This window comes from Podarcis gaigeae (assembly GCF_964106915.1).
Source record: "Podarcis gaigeae genome assembly, chromosome: 11".
Taxonomy (NCBI): domain Eukaryota; kingdom Metazoa; phylum Chordata; class Lepidosauria; order Squamata; family Lacertidae; genus Podarcis; species Podarcis gaigeae.
In genome coordinates, this window is record NC_139687.1 from 22,087,596 (window position 1) to 22,109,702 (window position 22,107).

At 40.5% G+C, this 22,107-nt stretch overlaps 1 protein-coding gene across 5 annotated transcripts in view; it reads left to right on the forward strand.

Annotated features, from left to right (window-relative positions):
* Positions 1-22,107, forward strand: part of MCC (MCC regulator of WNT signaling pathway) — a 202,268-nt gene that overhangs the window by 126,234 nt on the left and 53,927 nt on the right. For all 5 annotated transcript variants that reach the window (XR_014556073.1, XM_083702239.1, XM_083702242.1 and 2 more), the window contains 3 exons: positions 8,172-8,314; positions 13,869-14,011; positions 19,751-19,914. Coding sequence is in view for 4 of the 5 variants with exons in the window: in XM_083702239.1 (XP_083558365.1) it covers positions 8,172-8,314; positions 13,869-14,011; positions 19,751-19,914 (450 nt within the window). In the remaining variant the exon portion in view is untranslated. The remainder of the gene's footprint in view (positions 1-8,171; positions 8,315-13,868; positions 14,012-19,750; positions 19,915-22,107) is intronic.

The window sequence follows — 22,107 nt, forward strand, 5'->3', positions numbered from 1 at the left end:
GTGAGGCTTTAACAGTCAAACAGTGAAAATTGGTAGTTTGTTTGAGGCTGTTCAGTGGGTAAAAGGAACACCTCTGGATGTCCAGATAGAGGCTGTGGCCTGGAATAACTCTGCTCAGCTTAGGCTGCTGTGCCACCAGCACCCATTCCTGAAAATACCCAGAAACATGCACCTTACTTACATTAGAGGAATGCACTCTGCATGGACTACCTTTGAAAAGTCTTCAGATATTTCAGTTGGCCCAGACTGCATAACAAGCTCAGGGAATCATATTACCCCCCTAATATGCAAGGGTTGCCAACTGGTTGCCAACCTGTTTCTGGGCACAATCTTAATGTTGATTATCATTAAAGCCCTAAATGGCTTGGTTGCAGGATACTCAAGGAGCTGGTCTCCTCCTGTATCTTCCTGCTGCTCCCAAAGATCTATTAGAGAGGCCCTTCTTCTGTGTCCATCATAGAGCTGAGTCACTGTTGGCTGGGACAAGAGATGGGCTTTCTCATTGACCATGACCAAGTTGAGAAGTACGTTACTCTATGAGGTTAATTTGGTCCCATCTTACTGTTTTCCAACAACTGGTTAAAGCTTTCCTGTTCTCCCCATCCTTTTTTTCACTAGGCAGAATGTCTTGTGGCACACACTCATTTCTGAATGTTTTTCAACTCTCTTATTTAATTAATTGTGTTTTTATTTGTTGTAAGCCATCCTAACTGATGCAAATGCATTTGAAGAACAGGGTATACGTTTTCTAAATAAATATGAATGGCATGAAGTTCCACTCAGGAACAGTTAAACAAACATTTATTTTGCTGACATACAGTCTAGTTTGAGAGAAAAGAAAGACAGTGGATACGATTCCCAATAGCACAATGGGGCTTTTCCACCTCTCCCCTCAGTCTGCTTCAGAGGGTCAGGAGAACCCCCAGAAAAACATGTTGCGGAGACGAGAGGGGAGATTGCTCCCTCAGCACAAGTATTTCTGCTTGTCCATAGTTCTACAATGAATACCATCCAATGTTTTTGTTCTGACTCAAGCATTGTATGTATACTTCCTGTAGATGTGGTCCACCATTTTTTACATCAGTGAAAAGAGCACAATTTAGTGCAAAGGGATGTGTGTCATGAGCAAAAAAAAACCTCCAGTAAACAATTCAAGATATTTGTCTCACATTAGCAACACTGATTTTTATTTGTTGTGCATCGTTGGTTTGCAGACTTGAAGAGGAATGCAGGGTTAAATTATCTGTCATAGGATTTGCTAGCCCTTTTGTACTGCTTTTTAACCAGGCTTCATTTGCATCATAATAAAGCACTCATTCCAAGCCATTACTGGATTTTAATTTGCTGGCAAGGGCTGGTTTCTTAATTTCCATTGTTACATTTTTTAGGTCCAGCTTGGGCACCCAAAAATAAAATAAACATCAGCTATGAGGGAATAACTTCTTGAAGACTTGCTTGACCCACTCAAAATTCTCGTTTCTCATTTTGCAAGAGAGCCTGCCTAGATAATTGGTTACACACTTTGCTGGAAAGGGTTTCACACATGAAAAGGGTTTCACACAAAGTGTGTAACAAATTATCTAGGTAATTTCTCTTGTAAAAGGTGGGGATGAGCTGGTACCCTTTAAAAACAACACTCATATTAAAATAAAGTTACAGTACTTCAGTAGTGTGCCGGCAGCAGGACCCGGGCAGAGGTCAGTCTTCTCATTCATGCTAAACCATGGTTTGTCCCAGGGTTATGTGCAACCTTTGCCAATTTCTGAAAGAGCTTATAAAAAGCCAGCCAAGGAGGCATTTGCTAACAGAGCAGCCCATTCGCAGCAAGGAAAAAATAAAATTATCACTTCTGGATCAGGCTGAACAGGAATTACTACAACACCAGAGCTGAGTGTGGAACAAATTTAACAGCAGTTCAGTTTTATGAATTCCAAGTAGTTTTGAGTTGTAATATGGTCAGAATTCACAAATTTGCTTCCTGTATGTGACAACACTTGTGCCCATTACACAAAAGCACCAACCTCTTTACAAAATGGAATTTAGGAGCTTATAAGCAATGGAAGCTACAGTATCAAGTGAGCAAACATGTCAAGATCATCAAATTGCCAAATAATAGACATCTGGAAATCCCATGCTAATGGAGCGTTGCTTGTTCCTCACAGCTCTGCTGGAAAAGTTAGGCAATGCATAATCAAAAAGAGCATTCATTAACCTCCAAAGGACTGTTTTGCCAGGAAGCATTACACAACTGGAGATTTTTGGAGATACGCAATTCTCCCAGAAAAGAAACAGCAACTAGACATGTTGTGGCTATGCATACTGTGATGATATAGAAGGTGTATGATGTTGCACTTTTATCCTAAGGCAGGGTTTCCCAAACTTGTGTCTCCAGCTGTTTCTGGACTATAACTTCCATCATCGCTAGCTAGCAAGACCAGTGGTCAGGGATGATGAGATCAGCTGGTGACACAAGTTTCAGAAACAGTGTCCTAAGGTATTGTTGCAATAGCTAGTTTTGTGTATTGGAACAATAGGTCCAGGAATGTAATATTGGGAAATAACTGCCCAGGAACATCACTGCTGTGACACAAGAGTGAGGAAATAGCTTGGAGTGATTATACAGCTGACCTAGGTTCTTGACATATTGTTTTGGTTTGGTGCTAGATTTGCTTTGAAATGCTCTCTTTGTCAGACCCAACATCCACATATCAGGTTTCTTAATCATTCTCATCTGCCCACTGATATATTTGAACAGTACGTCCTCTGTACTATCAAGAGAAAATCTGTGCCTCAGTGAGGCTTTGAGGGGTCCCTCGGTCAAAAATGACGAAAGTGCAAGCTTTAAGATAACAACAATGAATTAACTGTTAGTGTCCCAAATCTTCTTCCTTGGCTTAAAATGCCATGCAGTCTGTAGAAATTTTTGGATGGCTTTCTAGATACAGCTGAATCGTGTAATGACTTGCACCGTCTTGACCTGTCGTGGATCTCTCATCGCTCAAAGATTTGATTTCGGCTTTATGCAGCTGTCTCAGTCTGTGGAGCAAATGCTACCACAGCTCTGGGGGTTAAGGTTAGGCCTTCTAGTTCAGTACAATAATACAGCTGCATTGTTGCATCAAATGCATTGCAACTTTAAGTGTATTAAAAGACAAGGGAGTCCTGCTGTTGTACCAATATCCCAGGCCTGGTGTCTTTTTCTTACCCTATATTTTGCTTTGTCTTTTTGTTAGCTCTTGAGATTTTCCAAGTACCTTTCCTTCATTGTGAGCCCCTCTTATCCCTATCCCAGAAACTAAAGTTTATTCATGTCTTTCATGCCTGGAATTAATTTTTATTCTATCCTGTTCCAAGCAAGGGCTCTACATTTGCAAGAATTTGTTGATTCTCATCAACATAGCCTTTCCTTCCTCATATTGTTAACTGCAACACATTGACCACTGAAACAAAGACCTGGGACTTTAGTTTTGAAATGGTAAAATTGTAAATCACCTATAATTACTGTGTGAAAGTGTAATGGTAGAAGGATGATCAGATATTTAAAGAGAAATCTGTGGAAGAGTGTAATTATAAACATGGAAGGTGGCCATAATTTTGGAAATGGCTCTAACATGAAGAGGAAGGTGCTAAGCTAAAATAACCAAACTTTCCATCTTTTCTGGAACTGCTGCTGCTTATGATAGTTAAATCTTCCATTTAAAAACTTCATCTACAAAAAAATACTACAGAAAAGCAATTGACCATACAGTAGTTTCAATTGCGGCTTGGTGCCCCAAATGAATTCAGTATCTCTGTGGTAATCTTGTAAGTCAGAGTTCTGTGTGCTTATATATGAAAGATTATTTGGAAAAAGGATGTTAGCGCATCGCAGACAGTGGTGGGTAATATTGGAGATATACTCAAATATACTGGTGTATTGCTCAGGTTTATGTTTTTGGACTGGAACAATCTAGTTTTCGTTTATTCAGTTGGGCAGTTCCACTTTAAACAAATTAGACAACCATGAAGAGTGGGAAAATGTGTTGTAGAATTTAGCATTAGTCTGCTTTGTACTGCAAGACTGAAAGTAGCAGCAAACTGCAAGAGCGGCAAAGCCTCATTCATTTATGATTGCCATATGAAACAAAAATATTGCTACTAATTATATTAGAGTGAGAGGAGGACATCAGTTTATAGACAAGCATATTGGAAAACAGGTCTTTGTTTGTTTATCATTGGATCCACATGTGTTTTTAAATACTTCAGTGATATTAAAATATTTTGTCATTTTTTAAAAAGAGTCTGCATGTGTGTGCGTGTAAATACCCATGATACCATGCATCATTTATAACAGTGATAACGACAGAGAAGCCCGATAGAGATTTCTTGCATGCATGATAGGAATGCAGAAAGAAAGAAAGGAAGGAAGGAAGGAAGGAAGGAAGGAAGGAAGGAAACAAACCCAGGGAGATGTTTTTGTACAAATAAACAATTTGATTTGATATCATATTCCCATAGAACCATTGCTCAATTTGGTCAGGTTTACTAAGAATCATGTAAGGAGTTAACATATGGAGTTGGAAGGTATATGTTAGCAGTGGCAAACATTTTAATTGCCACTAAATAGAGAATGCCCAATATAAAACAAGGTTAATAAATGCTGATATTTAGCTTCAGTGGTCAAACTTACAGAAATCGTACATTTGCAAGAAGACTGACAAAAAGGAGGAAAAGGTGAGCAATTTGAGTGCTTCAAGTGACCAGCTTATTTACTCATTTCCAGAATTTGCTGACTCATCTGTTGCTAAGTAGAAATACAGTGGTACCTCCGGTTGCGGACGGGATCTGTTCCAGAGGTCTGGTAGGATCCCACGGTTCCCGCAACTTGAGGTGCGCTTCTTCGCATGCGTGAGGGGGCAAAACCCGGTCAAATACTTCTGGGTTTGCCGCACGTGCATCCTATAGTTTACGTAACCAGAGGGTGATATAAACAGAGATTCGACTGTACCTTGAAAACGATTGAAAATACTATTAAGAACAGAGAGGAGGAGGGAGTAGAAAGAGAATGCTTCGTGACACAGCAGTGATGTTGCAGGCCAAGAGAAGTGGACTGACTGCCAAAAGGAAGAGTATAACAAGTAAAGAAAATGTGACTGTGAACTGAGGCCCCCGGCGACCTCAGTAGAACGAGTATCAGCACTGCTGACAAAATTTTATGGAAGAACTAGGATTTGAAACCAAGAAAAAATCCCTTGTGACTTTGCCTTCCCCAACCTGCCCGGACGCTGAGGTCCAGCACCGAGGGCCTTCTGCCGGTTCCCTCCCTGTGAGAAGCAAAGCTACAGGGAAGCAGGCAGAGGGCCTTCTTGGTAGTGGCGCCCACCCTGTGGAACACCCTCCCATCCATCAGATGTCAAAGAGATAAACAACTTAGAAGACATCTGAAGGCAGCCCTGTTCAGGGAAGTTTTTAATGTGTGACATTTTAATGTATTTTTAATCTTTGTTGGAAGCCGCCCAGAGTGGCTGGGGAGACCCAGCCAAATGGGCAGGGAGAAATAATAAATTATTATTATTATTATTATTATTATTATTACCTGGTACCAGATGTTTTGAACTGCAGCTTCCCTCAGCCCCAGCCAGCACAGCCAGTTTGGGGAAGGCTGATATGGAAGGTTTTACACCATGCACACTCAGTAGAATATAGAGGTTGAAAACCAGACTGGGCAGGTTAAAAACTTCCTAATATGAAAGCGAGTATCATGCAGCTAAATCTTAAAGAGGTTATGTTGGTGGCTCCCAATATCAACAAATATTGCCCTGTTGACAGATTTACATTCTTAGGAATTGCAGACTGCTCATTCATGCTGGGATATTGAACAAAATTAGGTTTCTATATCACTGAGGGCCTGGATTATGATGAACAAGACAGACGGAGCAAGGTGCATCATATGCTTAATTGGGTAAAAGCGTCTATAATAAATTTGGGATAAACATAGGAAAGTGTTGGCCCCATATTACCCTGTGTAACATTGCATAATGTCAAGACTTTATTATATCCTGGATAGTTACTAAGAAGAGAGACAAAAGAAAAAGAGGGAAGAAAAAGATCTGATAAGATGCAAGGATTACCGTATTTTTCACCCTATAGGATGCACTTTTCCCCCTCCAAAAATGAAGGGGAAATGTGTGTGCGTCCTATGGGGCAAATGCAGGCTTTCGCTGAAGCCTGGAGAGCGAGAGGGGTCAGCAGCCTGCAGCCCGAAACCCAGGGAGCGCAGCGGGGCGCACCCCGGGCTTCAGGCAGCTCTCCGCAAGCCTTGGGAGCCCAGTGCGACTTCCCACCGGGCTCCCAAGGCTTGCGGACAGCAAGCTCCGGGAGCGATGGCGAGGTTAAGCGCAACCTTGCCGTCGCTCCCGGACCCATTCTGGGGGCTGGGGTTGGGGGAAGCTCAGGCTTCCCCAAGCTCCGGGAGCGATGGCAAGGTTGCACAACCTCGCCTTCGCTCCCGGACCTCAGCCCTGAGGCTAAAAACGAAGCCAGGACAGCGAGCGGCATTCATCTCGCTCGCTGTCATGCCTTCTTTGCTCTTTGGGGCTCGGGGGGGGGGGAATAAATTTTTTTTCTTTATTCCCCCCCCCAAAAAAAAGTTCGCCCTATGGGCCAGTGCGCCCTATAGGGTGAAAAATACTGTAGTTGGAGGGTTATTGCAGGCAGGAGAAGAGGTTAAGGATGGACAGCAAGATGTTTTCTTAATACAGTGGTACCTCGGGTTAAGTACTTAATTCGTTCCGGAGGTCCGTTCTTAACCTGAAACTGTTCTTAACCTGAAGCACCGCTTTAGCTAATGGGGCCTCCCGCTGCTGCCGCGCCCCCGGAGCACAATTTCTGTTCTCATCCTGAAGCAAAGTTCTTAACCCAAGGTACTATTTCTGGGTTAGCGGAGTCTGTAACCTGAAGCGTATGTAACCTGAAGCGTATGTAACCTGAGGTACCACTGTAACATATTGCAAGAAAAACTGATGAAGGAACAAGCACAACAGGATCAAGCCCATTTTGAACTAGATCCAAATGCTAGAGGACTGTGAGCCCCTTTTTAAAGGGTCCATGGGAGCAGGGGTATATACATTTATCTTCCATGCCTCCTCCTCCTCCTCCTCTTCAAAGATTTGGTGCCATCTTTTGTTCTTGTACTGCAGTGTTCATTGTATGTGTCTGTCATCAGATAAGGTTTATTTTGAAAAATGTTGGCTGTACATTGGTTTGAGAGAGACCAGGATAGCTACTGTGGCTAAAGTCCATTAGCACCAGTCTGTATATCTTCAGTCAAAATAAGCAATGGCCATCTCTTCAGCGCACCACTTTGAGAGATGAAATCTGGTAGAGTTCTTATTTATTGACAGAAAGTAATTGTCACACACTGACATGTCTGAAATATTATTTCAGATCGAAGACAAAGGATGTCTGAAACTTAAAGCTTGCTAGGCCTGAGATCGGGTTCATGGGCGCCAGAGAGTAATTTGGTACAGTAATGTGCATCATGACATGTTTTCTTTGTGTAAGCTAAACGAGAGAAGTCAAACATGACATTAAAAGGGATTCACAGCATATTATAAAGACAGTTTTACAATTGAACTTACAGAAAATCACATTCTGAACTGAACACTATTTGAAGATGTCAGTCTTTACCCACTCTCTCATTTACTGCTGCCTCTTCAGCCAACTCTTCTGCCTCCTACTCAGACAGGCAACAACCAAAGGACACAATCCATACAAAAAGCAGTGTTGCTTATAGCTTATAATCTCATATTCACACCTCCCTTTGAGAAACTATAAATTAAGATCTATTCTTTATAATTTCCTATTCAAAACTTATATTTATATTTCCTAAGTGTGGGATTGTGAGAGACTGCAGGTGGATATATACACAGGAAAAACACACACACACTATAAATAAGTCAGAAATTAGATCGTTATAACAAAATAAAATCGCTATGGAAAACGCGTTTTAAAATTTTCTGCTCTCTGGCGCCATCTGGTGCTGCATGTTTATAGCGCATTCAAATCACTGTTCCTTTACTAATGTAGCTGAGTCCTACGTGAAGCATTTTATTGCATCCTATTTCCATATAGCTCCCCATTATGTCCACACTGTTCCTCTGAATGTCTTTATTCTGCTGCTGTTGTTTTAGTGTGAACAGTCCCACCTCATGAGAGAGCACGAAGATGTGCAAGAGCGGACGACGCTTCGCTACGAAGAACGGATCACGGAGCTCCACAGCATTATCGCAGAACTAAATAAGAAAATTGATCGACTTCAAGGAACTACTATAAGGTAGAGTGGTCCCTTATCAACTGTGTCAGCCTAACACCAGCATAAAGCTACCTCTTGCGCTTCGATAAATATTTGCTCCCATCTAATCATATTGGACATGGGTGGCACTGTGGGTTAAACCACAGAGCCTAGGACTTGCCGATCAGAAGGTCGGCGGTTCGAATCCCCGTGACGGGATGAGCTGCCGTTGCTCGGTCCCTGCTCCTGCCAACCTAGCAGTTTGAAAGCACGTCAAAGTGCAAGTAGATAAATAGGTACCGCTCCGGCGGGAAGGTAAACGGTGTTTCCGTGTGCTGCTCTGGTTTGCCAGAAGTGGCTTAGTCATGCTGGCCACATGACCCGGCTCCCTTGGCCAATAAAGCGAGATGAGCGCCGCAACCCCGGAGTCGGTCACGACTGAACCTAATGGTTAGGGGTCCCTTTACCTTTACCTTAATCATATTAGGTTGCATATACACACACGCATACATGTGTGTACGTGCGCGCGCACACACACATACACACACATAGATACGCATGCATGTACCTGCTTACAAACTTCCTTGTTTTATATCCCTTAATCCTTACAGTTGTATGCTGTTGCTTCCCCATACACTTGCCCAGTCAAAGAATTGTAGAATTGGAATCATCTAGTACAACCTCCTGCAATGCAGGAACCTACTGCCCAATGTGGGGCTCAAACCCACAGTCATGAGTCTCACGCTTTATTGACTGAGCTATCCATCCAGTAATACTTCTCTCCCCTGAGCCAGATATACACTATGCCGCCCAAAGTAAATAGATCTGCAGCCAAAAGACCCCTAGTCCTCCCTTTTGAGATACACCAGTGGGCCACAAACCATTATTGTGAAAACTAAACTTTGCATTTTGTTGGTTGTATATGTGAAACTTCTAAAGTGGCTTTTGTTTTTCTTTACACAATTTGTAAAGAAAATTTCATTGAAAGGTCTATGGGGAAATGACAATGGTGATGGTGTTGGAGCATAAATGTAGGACCCAGTTGGTGTTCAGGTTCAGATTTTGTCGGATTCTTTATGAGAATGACACTGAGTTTCTTCTATGTCGCTTCAATGTGATGCTGTCTCTTTCAGATACATTTGGTATTTGTGTATGTCTGGTAGTACTCTCTACAAAGTTCCTCTCTGGCAATACTAGCTATGGAATTCATCTATGGACTCTATCTAGAGCTGAAGGAATTTTGTTGCAAACATTAATCATATTGGCTGCTTTAGATCCTCACGCTTCTTCCTAAGTTGAATATATTCTTCCATTCGTGATCAGCTCTATGAAATTACCACAGAATGGTATTAGATCTTACAGTTGTAGGTTATGCTTTACTTCTGAAGTAACAGAAGATCTTGCACCTGAAAAAAAAATCACATCTCAAGTCTGAAAGAAGCAAAATGAGTTATCTGCAAAACCCTTAATTACTAATGAATTTGTAGGTGTCTCACTTCAAGATAGCTCCTAATTGGCTCATGACACTTGCGTAATATCTCATATATATTTTCACTGCCCAGAAAGCATTATACTTTATTCATGCTCCATAGGAGAGGAATCTTAACGTTAGAAGATTGATTTCTTAGGAGAGATGAGAATGCTGCCCATTCAACGCCAAGTGTAGATCAGAAGTACGTGGAGAACTAGCCCCTGCCCTCACTTTGGTACAGGAAATAAAAATGGCAGCTGCTTATTTTTTAGTAGATGCGACAAAAATATTAGCATAAATATAATTCTAGCAAACCTTGTATTCACAGAGGACCTAACACCTGAGGATATCAAAGTGCTTTACCAGCACTAATTAAAGCAGAGCAAATGTTGGAAACCAGCCAATGTCTGGATTGGGTTTTGAAGCCATGAGAGAATTACTTTGCACACACCCTGTCAACACCCCAGATTAATTCCTTAGCGAAGATAGCAGTGGGGAAATGCCAGTGCCACTTGCCTAATTTCTTGCTCTAATATGCTAAACTGATGAAGACAAACTTACATATTGCACTGTTCGTTTCCTTTTTCCAACCTTTACCTATCAGGGTAAGTCATTGCCGTAGTTTAAAGCAGGGTTTGGTAATTGTGATCTGATCAAAATGCCAGCAGAATACTCCAGAGGAACAGCCAACGAAGCTTTCCTGGCGCCTAATGGTTAAGAGGGAGCTGTATGGCACAATATGGAAGTTGTTCACCTACGGCTAGGGACCACAAATGGTTGTCCAAACATATTTCAAGATATCTTTGTCACTGGTATATAGTATACAATGTAAGCCAACTCCTTTGCAGGGTTGACTCTGAATAAGACTGGTAAAGGTAAAGGGACCCCTGACCATTATGTCCAGTCATGGCCGACTCTGGTGTTGGGGCGCTCATCTCGCTTTACTGGCTGAGGGAGCCGGTGTACAGCTTCCAGGTCATGTGGCCAGCATGACTAAGCCGCTTCTGGCGAACCAGAGCAGCGCATGGAAACGCCGTTTACCTTCCTGCCGGAGCGGTACCTATTTATCTACTTGCACTTTGACGTGCTTTCAAACTGCTAGGTGGGCAGGAGCAGGGACTAAGCAATGGGAGTTCACCCCGTTGTGGGGATTCAAACCGCTGACCTTCTGATTGGCAAGTCCTAGGCTCTGTAGTTTAACCCACAGCGCCACCCATGTCTCACGAATAAGACTGATACCCTAACTTTAAATCAAATTGTCAGGAAGGAACACAAAAAATATTTTTAAATGCAAAACACACACATAATTGCGTGTCAAAGCTCCAAGCCTCCCTCCTGAGAATAAAGACACAAGGACACAGAATTTTACGTTAATGTTAATGGACAAAATTTAGGCCACAACTTTATTGGTTACAGAATGTGAGTGGTATTGGCTTAGGCATTGGCATCAACAGATTATATCTGGCTCCTGCCCGCCATGCAGGAAGTCTGGAAGGGTAAACCACCAGTAGCGGGAGCCCCACCGATATGGATCGACTTGAGCACCCATTGGTTTTCTATTGGGGTCATGGCAAGGCCCTAGCCCCACCTCAGGCTTCAGACGAGATCTACACCCCTGGATTCCTTTAGCAGAATACCCTTGAGCACGGAGGGGCATGTGATGGCTGCACATTCCCTTCCCCAAACATTGCTATTCCAATGCCTAACCACCAAACCTTACAAAGTTGTGACGATTGCTATGAGGTAGGCGAAGACCAAGCGGCTGGTGCCAATTTGCCAAGTGGAAAAAGTCCTACCGGGCCCTTCAACGGCAACCAACCGAAGTCCATAGCAAGGCCAATGATGCAACCTGAGCAGAGGGTGGGAGGGCGGGAGATCTGTGGCACGAGGCTGCAAAGGGACGATTCAGCGTCACCCCATGGTTTAAATTGGCCCTGGCCATGCCCCCCAAGCCACCTGCTTGGCTAACTGGCATTGCCGTGCCTCCCCAGCATAAGGGGAGGCCCCCCACGCCGAGGGGGGAGGCTTGGCGGCTCGCCCGCAAATGTCCCCACAAAGAGGTGGAGCCAATAAAGTAGAAAATGGCCAATATATGTAAGTTGCATTAAAATAATATACAAGGCAGAGGAAAGCAAAATATCATTCAGTTATTTTTGTGTTGTCTTTAAAACTACCTTTACCTGTTCTTTATGATGTTTACGAATCACCTTGACACACATGTAGAAGATGATTCATAAATCATTGAAATTAATTAAAAATTAAAATAATCTGTTTTGCCAACTGCATCGTTGGGAAGGCAAGGAGTCCTTTGTAAAAAAAAATGAAATAAGCAATAAATAACCAGAGCAACAAAAATGTAATTGGCAAGCTCCTCTTCTTCATGCATTTTTTGTTTAATTCACATGCCAGGTTTGAAAGTTTGGCCTCAACCAAATATTGGTTTGCAATATTAATTTTCACCAAGCTGCGGTGGGGAGGAGGAGTTGTTTATATGGCTCATACTGCCTCATATTTTGGATTTAAAACCTCTAGGCTAAAAAGAATAGCATCTGCTGAGATAAATAAGATACTTTTCCTACTCAGGAAATGAACTGAAGTTGTTCTCTACCTAAGTTTGCATTCTGAAAGTGATGTAACACATGTTGTGTTTAGTATAAATAAATGGTCTTTTTGGAAGAATAGCAAATGAAGCTCACTAAAGCTTGTGTGTGTTAGCATTGTGTGTAAAGTTAGCATTGTGATAAGCCCATCCTCTTTACCACTCAGAGGTAATTCAGGTTTTAAAATGAAGAGCTAATTGCAGAGAGTCGGCATAAATGAGCAAACAAATTAGCCTTCTGACCAAAAAAAGACAGCTCTTTGACTGCATGGTAATTGTTTTTTGTCAAAAGCTAATTATTGTTGGCTTGTGTTGTGCCTAATAATTAACTTATTCATAGAACATTAATCCACGTTTATAGGTCTTCATTATCTTGTACTTTAATTTGTGCTGTTTGGGGCTTGGTTTTCTTGCCTACTTTAGCGTGTATCGCATAAAACCTTCAAGTGCCGCTTTGATCCAATTTTAACTTAGCCTTTTGGTGTATTTTGAATGTTTGCTTGGCGTCATGGACAAAAGGTGCCTCATGCTTCAGTATTCCTAAATAGTTAAAAAAGCTATACTTTCAATATGCCTGAGTTCACACTGAAGCAGGGCAATGCGAAGAGCAAATAGTCATATTTGTTTTCCTTTGACTTAATTCATTCTTCCCTTCTGTCTCCTAAAATCCATTGCAGCTGTTACTGCGACTGGAAAACTGAAATAAATGATTTCTGAGCACTGTAAAGTGGGAGGAGGGACTCATTGAAGCTCCTCTTCAGTGATTGGAAAAACCACTATGTGGTTCTTTTAATCATGGAGAAAGACAGAGTCTTCTGCAAGACTCCCCCCTCCTCATCCCCATTCAGTTTATTTACATAGGTAAACCACTAGCAATTATAGCTGCACAGAATCTTAGCAATAATGAGCACTTTTAAGCAACCATTAATTTAATTTAGAGCTTAAGACAAGTTCCCCGGATACCCAAATGTTACTTGCACATGCCACACAGAGATGAGAAGGAATTGTGCAAAATGCCTTTTGCAAAGCCATGTATGTGTATACACACACACTTTCCCAACAATTTTAATGAGTGCTTTTACGCAGAACATTCCATTGGGTTGTTTACTTACATGTTATATATGCTAGATGTGCTACAAGTTTTTTCAGAGTAATTCTTAAACTACCATTCAAAGTGATTATGAGGATAAAATTACAGTACCTGACATCCTGGAAGGAAGGGTCAGGTATAATGATAGATAAGAGAGAGAAATAATATTCTAAAACAATCTAAATAACCACGCCACCTGTTTGGTAAGATGGTCTAATGCACCTTATCATCCCCTTTTAAATAAGTATGTGGTGAATTTTGTGAACTTCAGAGGTCATATTCTAACGAAAGTTTTGTGGATATTTGTAGCTTATTAGATGCATGGTAGTTTTTGTAATGCTTACTTATTGCGGTTATAGGACCATCAGTTGTGCTGTTTCTCTTAGGTGGTTAAAAAAAGAAAAGAAAAATAATTTGTCTGTGGCTCATTCCTCAGGGAAGAAGATGAGTATTCAGAACTGCGATCAGAACTTAGTCATAGTCAACATGAGGTCAATGAAGATTCACACAGCTTGGATCAAGATCAAACTTCTGTTTCAGTCCCAGAGAACCAGTCTACAATGGTCACAGCTGACATGGGTGAGCAATATTTTGAATGCCTCTCATGGTAGTAGCAGAATATTACAGCAGCTTTCATAAGACAGAGTAAAAAACTTCAAAGCAAAAGTAAGGGATATGGTGGGGCATACTATTAGTAGACTTAAAGGTATATATTCAAGCTTTCCTGAACAGCAGTACATAATAAAAACAAACATTTAATGAACATTTTTTTTAAAAATACCTTAATTTTTATTATTTATTAGTACGTGGTACAGAAAACAAAAATAAGATAAACAAACAAATACTGATACAAAATCAACCAAAAGAAAATACATATACACACCCTACACTACAAACAAAAACCTTACACACACCCGTGACTTTCCTCCCCCACGACTTGACTTCCTTTGGTTTAAATTTGAATATTGTTATTGCATTCTTTGGATAATACATCTTATAACCATTTCTAATTATTATTCTCGCTTATACTTTACATACTTAATTCATGCATATCACCATATTCTTTTTAGAGCAGTGTTTATCCATACTGCTCCATTAAATGCCCATAATAAACTTTTAATAATGTATTAGCAGTAGAGCATAACTGAGCAACTTTTTGTAAGCAAAAAGGAGGAAATGGAAGCTAAACTTACATCATCTTCAATAGACGATGAGTCCTGACCCTTTAATTTTAGAAAGCTCACAAAAATATTTGGGACTATGTCTGATGTTTGAAATCAGAAGTCACAAACATATAAACAAAACCTTTCATTCTTGCATGTTCATCTAATTTTTTGCTACTTCTAATTATTAATTTACAAGATTATTTAGCAGGAGTTTCTTCTTAAATATCACCCTTGGTTATTATTTGGTGATTTCTGTTTTCTTTTATGCAGTGCTGCATGTAGCTGTATCATCCATTGCTTCTCAGCACTGCATAATCAAAGAATGTTCTTTCAAAGCCTCTTCCTTTCAGAAAGCTGTGCAATTTCTCTACAGATGGCAGGTTTCAAAGTAACATTTGGCTGAATTGGGAAGTGCTAAGGACATTTGTTTGTGTCAGAGTGACTCTGATAATGATGGCTTTTGTCAAACTCCAGCAGGTTTTCTGGTTCAAAAACTTAGGCTTACAGCCAGCACGTTCTGTTGAAATAACCTGCTCTAACTTTTGGGACAGAGGGATTTGGAATGTTGTGCCACATTTTGCAAGTTCTGAAGGGTCACTGCTATTTAGTTCAGAGGGACAACATATAGATCACACATTCAGTTCTGCTTTTGAGTATATGAATCACTTAGATATATGCTGATAAAAAAGGCTTGTAACCCCACCCACCGAAAAGCAGATTGTTCCCCACCATATTGTTGAAGCAGTATGAAATACTGAAGTGGAAACATTTTCCCCAAAGAACAAAGAAAATGGCTTGCTGTTAGCCATTTTCTTGATGATGTTTCACCCTTAAGTATGAAGGTTTACCATGCAGAATTCATAGCTGTTCAACTGTGGGATAACCTTCCTGTAAAGGGAAAATTAATACAGAGCGTCTGTAATCTTATTCCCTTGTTTGTGATGTTAGACAGACACGATTAATATTGGTTAAGTTTTGTGGTGTTAGGGACGACTCAAGGAATTTGGCTCCATATGTTCAACTGTAACGTTGCCCAAGGCAAGGTTATAGATGACTGATATAGCGATGTAGGAGGAGAACATTATTAACTTTGGGGGTTTAGATTTGTAAAGATACGCTTGTCTTAAAATGAACAATTTATGATACATATCTTGCCAGTTTCCAGACCTGGCCTGAAACAAATTGACATAACAGGACAAGAATATGACATAACAGGACAAGGCATTCTCCCTTGTATTTTGAGATGCCTTACACTACAGTTTAACCACCAGCCAGTGTGGTGTAGTGGTTAAGAGCAGTGGACTCGTAATCTGGTGAACCGGGTTCGCTTCCCTGCTCCTCCACATGCAGCTGCTGGGTGACCTTGGGCCAGTCACACTTCTCTGAAGTCTCTCAGCCCCACTCACCTCACAGAGTGTTTGTTGTGGGGAGGAAGGGAAAGGAGAATGTTAGTCGCTTTGAGACTCCTTCAGGTAGTAATAAAGCGGGATATCAAATCCAAACTCTTCTTTTCTTCTTCTGTAAATTAAAGTGGGGACTAAAACACTTAAGAGTCTGCTTCTCTTGTCATTCAGAGGATTCAGAGCAATAAAAAGGCCATAGAATATCAGAATGTAAAAACTTTTTTTAAAATAGCACACTGATTTAGTCAAGCTACTTAAACAAGCTATTTCAACAAGGGGCTGCATTCATTCTTTCTCTCTCATTCTGTCACTCACACACTCACACTCACACTCACACTCATACACACACTATACATTGGGGCTTTCTAGCAGTTTTTGGAACAGGAGTTCCCACAGCTGAGAAGACAAGTGTAAATTAAAACTTTGGCTTGTCTTGATTGCTGGGGCTCTTCATAGTGAAATTTGTAAAGATGGCCCTGATTGCTACATCTGTTTCCTGCAAATAGTGGTAGTGGATATCACAACACAATTTTGCAAGTTTTTTTAAAAAAAATGTATTTTCATTTCTTTTGATTTTGTATGTGTTTTATTTTATCACCAAATTCTCTGATACATTCATTTAAGCCCCCCCCCCCGCTTTGACCCCCTTCTATTGGATATACTCAGAATGCAAATCCATCTTGAGATGAAAAGGTGGAACTGCACATTGCACGAATGCAGAAACCTCATTGACATACGAAGCTAGACTCACATGTCATGATATAGTAGTAAATTTAGATATGCCTCTCTACTGCTACAGGCAATAAAACATCAAGGGCTAAAACAGCTAATCTCCCTTGCTGTATGTTGTAAATCCTATGACTGGGTTTAATCTACTTTCTCCTTGAGATGTGGGTCTCTCTAGCCTTGTTATAAAGTCTTATTTCCTGGGAGGAAAGCTGCCTGAGGGCTAGAACTTAGAATACAAGAGCTTGTTTGGGGCAAGGCATTGTCTTGTAAAATGTGACAAAATGTGTACAAATTGTCATGGCGCTTCAGGAATGCAGGCAACACAAATAGGTTTTTATCAGTTCAGCAATCTCCTTGGTGCATCTGTGAGAAACTGTATTTATAAAAACAAACATTTTGCAGCTGAATAGCTTCTAATGCAGGGAAATGGTTTTTAAGTGGAGCCGACAGGGCAGAGATATTTTTTTATGGGGACAATTAAAGCACTTTTTGCACATGAACGGACTTCAGAAAAATCCCATGCTCTCCTTTTTACCAATCCACATTGATATTAGTGTGGATTATGATTTGTTGAGCAATTTACTCAGTGTTCTTCCCAGATTAAAGCATACCGGTAGGACTCCTGTGAAGGTCTAGTGTGTCCTGTGAAGCTCTGCTGTGTCCATTCATGTTGCAACAGAGAAAAGAGAGTCTCGCATGGAGCAATGAGTTGGATTATGGGGGCTGAATTAGATTTGGAATTGGATGAAATAGCACCTCCAGATGCAACCAGGACCAGCATGATATGATATATGATATGATATGATATGATATGATATATGATATTATTTCTTACCCACTCTTCACTGTAACATCCCAATGTAAGAATACAAAACTTAATTCTGTTAATACAATTTACAGTCTAGGCAACCTTAATTTCAAACCTGTATTATGTGTACATTCTTCCCATGAAAATTGTGCCTCCCGTGGCAGTGCTGGTAGACTAATAATAATAATAATAATAATAATAATAATAATAATTTATTATTTGTACCCTGCCCATGTGGCTGGGCTTCCCCAGCCACTCTGGGCGGCTTCCAAAAATTATTAAATCCTCAAATACATCAAACATTAAAAGCTTCCCTAAATAGGGCTGCCTCTTCTATGCTTCAATCCTCAAGTATAGGAACTAGAAACATTTTTTAAATAATGGAAAAATTATTTGTGCTTTCAATCAAGAAACCGCAGGTTGCACAAAAATGCTGCTAGGGCGCCACATTCAGCTACCATTTATCCAAAAAGGAGGGACTTCGTAAGTTCAGCTGTGATTTTAATGGCCTTTCTGTTAGCATGTATTTGGCTGTCCATTGAATGAGATTATGGGTGTATGTTATAGGAGACAATGCAGATCAAAAACACTTCACTACAATGCTAATTGTGTAGCCACAACATTTTCCCACTCCTGTACTGTACTTGCACTGTAATAAATTGTCTGTTTCTCTGTTGGGGTGCTTCATGCCAGAACGTAATAAGTATCTGGATATTAATTGTTTTGTGATGTGTTTTCTTAATTGTGAACTCAAGCCCTAGATGTTTTGATGATGCTACTCTGTAGAGGCAAAAGAAGCCAGAATGAATTCATCCATATTTACATATTGAGAACATCTGCTAATGCTTGCCCATTAAATCTGAGCTGGATGTGGAGACAATTAATATAAAATTGGCATTGCACTAATAATAATTATTTATCAGTAGATCCCTGGAGAAAAGGACTCTGTAATATTTGAAGAAGCAACTTTTTCTCATACTAATGCCTTAGAGAATTAAAACATAATTCTCCGTTTAAAACAATTAAACAATAAAATGCAATGCTAAAATAAAATGCTAAAATGTAAAACACTAGGTTTGTGAAAATTAATTGCCTCATCTTGCTTAACCCCAGCCTTGTAAGAGGCAGCCAATATTCATTTATGGAAAAATGCTCAGGTTCAGAATTATATGGGTCTCCAGTGGGAAGCAAATAATCCCTGTTTTTATCTGTGGTCAGTCACTGGTGAACCAGAGCTCTCTTTGAGAAGCATAGATATAAGATGCCCTGCAGGACATAACGCAGTACTGTAATTATTCAAGAAAAAGTAATCGGCAGAAGAACAATGATGAAGGCTAGAACAATGGAAAGCAGATGGGTTAGCAGTATATGCAAATGTCTGACAGTATGAACTTCATTTTAGAATAATGTCTTCCTGGTGTTAAACCTTTTTAGATTAAGTCATTACTCTTGATCAGCACATAGCAAAACGTTTCCAGCATTCCCAAACTTTCCAAGCAAGGTTTTATCTGGGCTATAATCAGAAATGGTTGCTTCCATCTCATTTTGTGTAGCTCTCGTACCTATGAAAAAGAAATGGTTTATCATAGGATTAAGTGCTACTGAGTCCAGCCCCTTCTCACCATTATCACTACTGTGAGGCCAGGCTGACAGTCCAGATGTGCCATAAGCAGGAAGCAAGATCTACATACTTGCTGCTGTGGCAACATGCAGTTACCACACTGCATATAGTTGAAGACACCATGTTGCAGATATTATTTTTAAAAAGATGTTTGCAGAACAGATTACTCCACTCATGCTCCATGCCACATGGTGAAAAAATGTTGAAGGCCACCAAGCAGTCTGTCTTGGGGGTCAGGGAAGGAGCTGTTCCTTCCTGCTTCCAATATCATCACAAAATGACACACAGACCCCCACCAATTCAGTCACATGTGAAATACTTCTTTGTTTGTGAATATTTCCTGATCTTGAAAGTCAAGCCGGCAGATTTCAAGCTTGTCTAGTTGTTAGCCCCACAGTAAATTAGTAACTTTCAAGATTACCTTGATGTTGCTTGTGCTTGGGAGATTGTGAAGAGAAATGTTTGCCGATTTGAGTTACCTCTTGCAGGTGTGCAGCCTTCTCTTCCCCGCCCTCAAGATTAAGATTGAATGGAAACTCTGCCTATTGGTGACTTGGAATGTATGTCTGACATGTTCTTTCTGCCCCATAGATACCTGTAGTGACTTGAACTCCGAACTGCAGAGAGTGCTGACGGGACTGGAGAATGTTGTCTGTGGGAGGAAGAAGAGCAGCTGCAGTTTGTCTGTGGCAGATGTGGACAGACACATTGAACAGCTCACCACTGCCAGTGAACACTGTGATTTAGCCATTAAGGTGTGGAAACATTAGCTGGTTGCTAATCTTTATTACGTAATTTCTGACATAATAGAGCATAATTTGTACCTATATGGCGTCTTTCATCAGATAATCAAAGCACATGTTGTCATACAGTTCCGATAACAGGCAATAAAGCCTGTTTTACTGAAAGGATAATTAAGTCACAGAGACATCTTACCTATAAAAACGGGCTGAAAACTGGTTGTTGCCTGACATCTTATCTGCAGAGCTTTCTCTTGTCATTAAGCTAACCTGTTGTCACGTTACAGAATATTCACAAACATTTTAACTGTTGAGTGCCAATGTGTTGGCAATATCATACCAAGGAGTTTTGTGCATTGTAGATGCTTTAGATTAGCCTGTAGAGATGGAAACCAGGCCCGAGAGGTAGAGAAATTAAGGGACAAGGGAGCATCGATTCAGAAAAAAGGAAGAAAGAGAGCACAATCTGAAGGAAAGATAGATTGAGAAGGCCAGGCCGTGATGGAAATAACAGGTTCTAAAGTGGAGTTGAAAGGGCATGGGGGAGAGGTTTACATAGGGATGGGCGGAACTGAAAACAACCTAGCTATTCCTGAAGTCATTTCAGATATTATATACTTGTCTTACTGTGTGCTTAATTATAGGTGGTTTCAGTAGGGTAGGGCCTTCAATGCTCATTGTGACAGTGATGGCATATGGTATTCTCTGCAATCCGACAACTATGCATGGTCTAGCTGTAACATTTGACTTTCTAGCAAATGGGTCTGTTATAGATAAAGTTAGAAAGAAGCCACTGTGTTTTATCTTCATTGGTTGTTTCCATTGTAGAAGCTATGTTTGGTTTCTTCTTTTTCATCAATCTTTGTCAAACGTGCTCTCTGTGGGAGATATCCCAGTGCAGAGAAATCATTCTGCATTTGCTAAGGATAGGTGAAAAGACCTCTTGTTCAAATATTACTCTATTTTCCTAGAATTTGCCTTAGGTACAAGAGTTTAATGCCAGCTTATTAAGGTTCTCTTATTCTAAGGTTGGTGTGTGGTTGTTTTTTGGTGTGTGTTTTTTAAAAGAAAAAGCATAATAAAATATTTTTCCAGTTCTGGGAGCAAGAATAACAATAGTGTCTGAATAAATGTAATACTGCTCTTTTCTTTTCGCATAGAACATTTAAAAGGATGGCCTTGTATGCAGAATCTGTTCAATGATTTTGCATCCTATTGTGTTCATGTTAGAAGCACTGTGCTTTTACTACTATGCTGTATTTTGGAAGTCAGGGATTGCAGTTTGTTTAATCTTTTCCACCTCCCACATGTGAGGTCAAGAGGGAAAGTTGCAGCCTTCCCTTTCTTGCTGTGGTTACTCCATTGGAAACTGCCAAGTAGATAGTAAGGGGCTGGCAGTAATCCTCAATTCATCCCTGAGATGGTATACTTTAGCATTTGCTTTCCTTTCACAATAAATATGAGATGTGGCCTATAGGGTAAAATTATGGAAGATAGAAGAGACACTGCAAAAATTCCTCTAAAGGGAGAGATGTCTGAGCGCATGTAGTTTGCATATAAAAGATGTTTCACATAGACTCTTCTCACCTTCTGTACTTCCCTAAATTCCATACTTCATTGGCATTTTAAGAGAGACATTGTCAGAGCTATGAAAAGTCCCCTGGTGAATTTATTTTTGTACTTTGAATTGTGCAACATAGCTAAAGCACACTGAGAAGCAGCTTACAGTGCACATTTAGTTTTGAGTGTTAACAGCACTGGTAAATCTGGTAGTTTGTGTAAGTAAACATTTTCCTGCTTTGCAGACAGAAAGGGCCTTGAATCAAGATAGGTTATCTGAATGGTTATATACATTTTTTAAAATGCCTTGCTTGTTTAGGATACTACTTTTTGAATAGGCTAAGCTCCAACTGAGTGAGCCTCCTTGTGTAGGAAAGGATAAAAAGTTTGACTTTCCAGCTTAGCTACTTGTTGCTATCTCCTTTTTAGAAACAAGAAGTCTCAAAGCAAAAAAGAGGGGTAGTGGAACTTGCAAAGCACTGAAACCCCTCTTTTGACTCCATACTTGAAGTCAGGGGTAGAACAGCTGGGTTTGGTTTTTGGCAAAAATGGCTTTATGAGCTAAATGGAGAGGACTGGAAGGCATAATTAAACCCACAGGCTGAATGCACCCCTCCCTTGGATTAGAACCTTTTAAACAGGAGCACT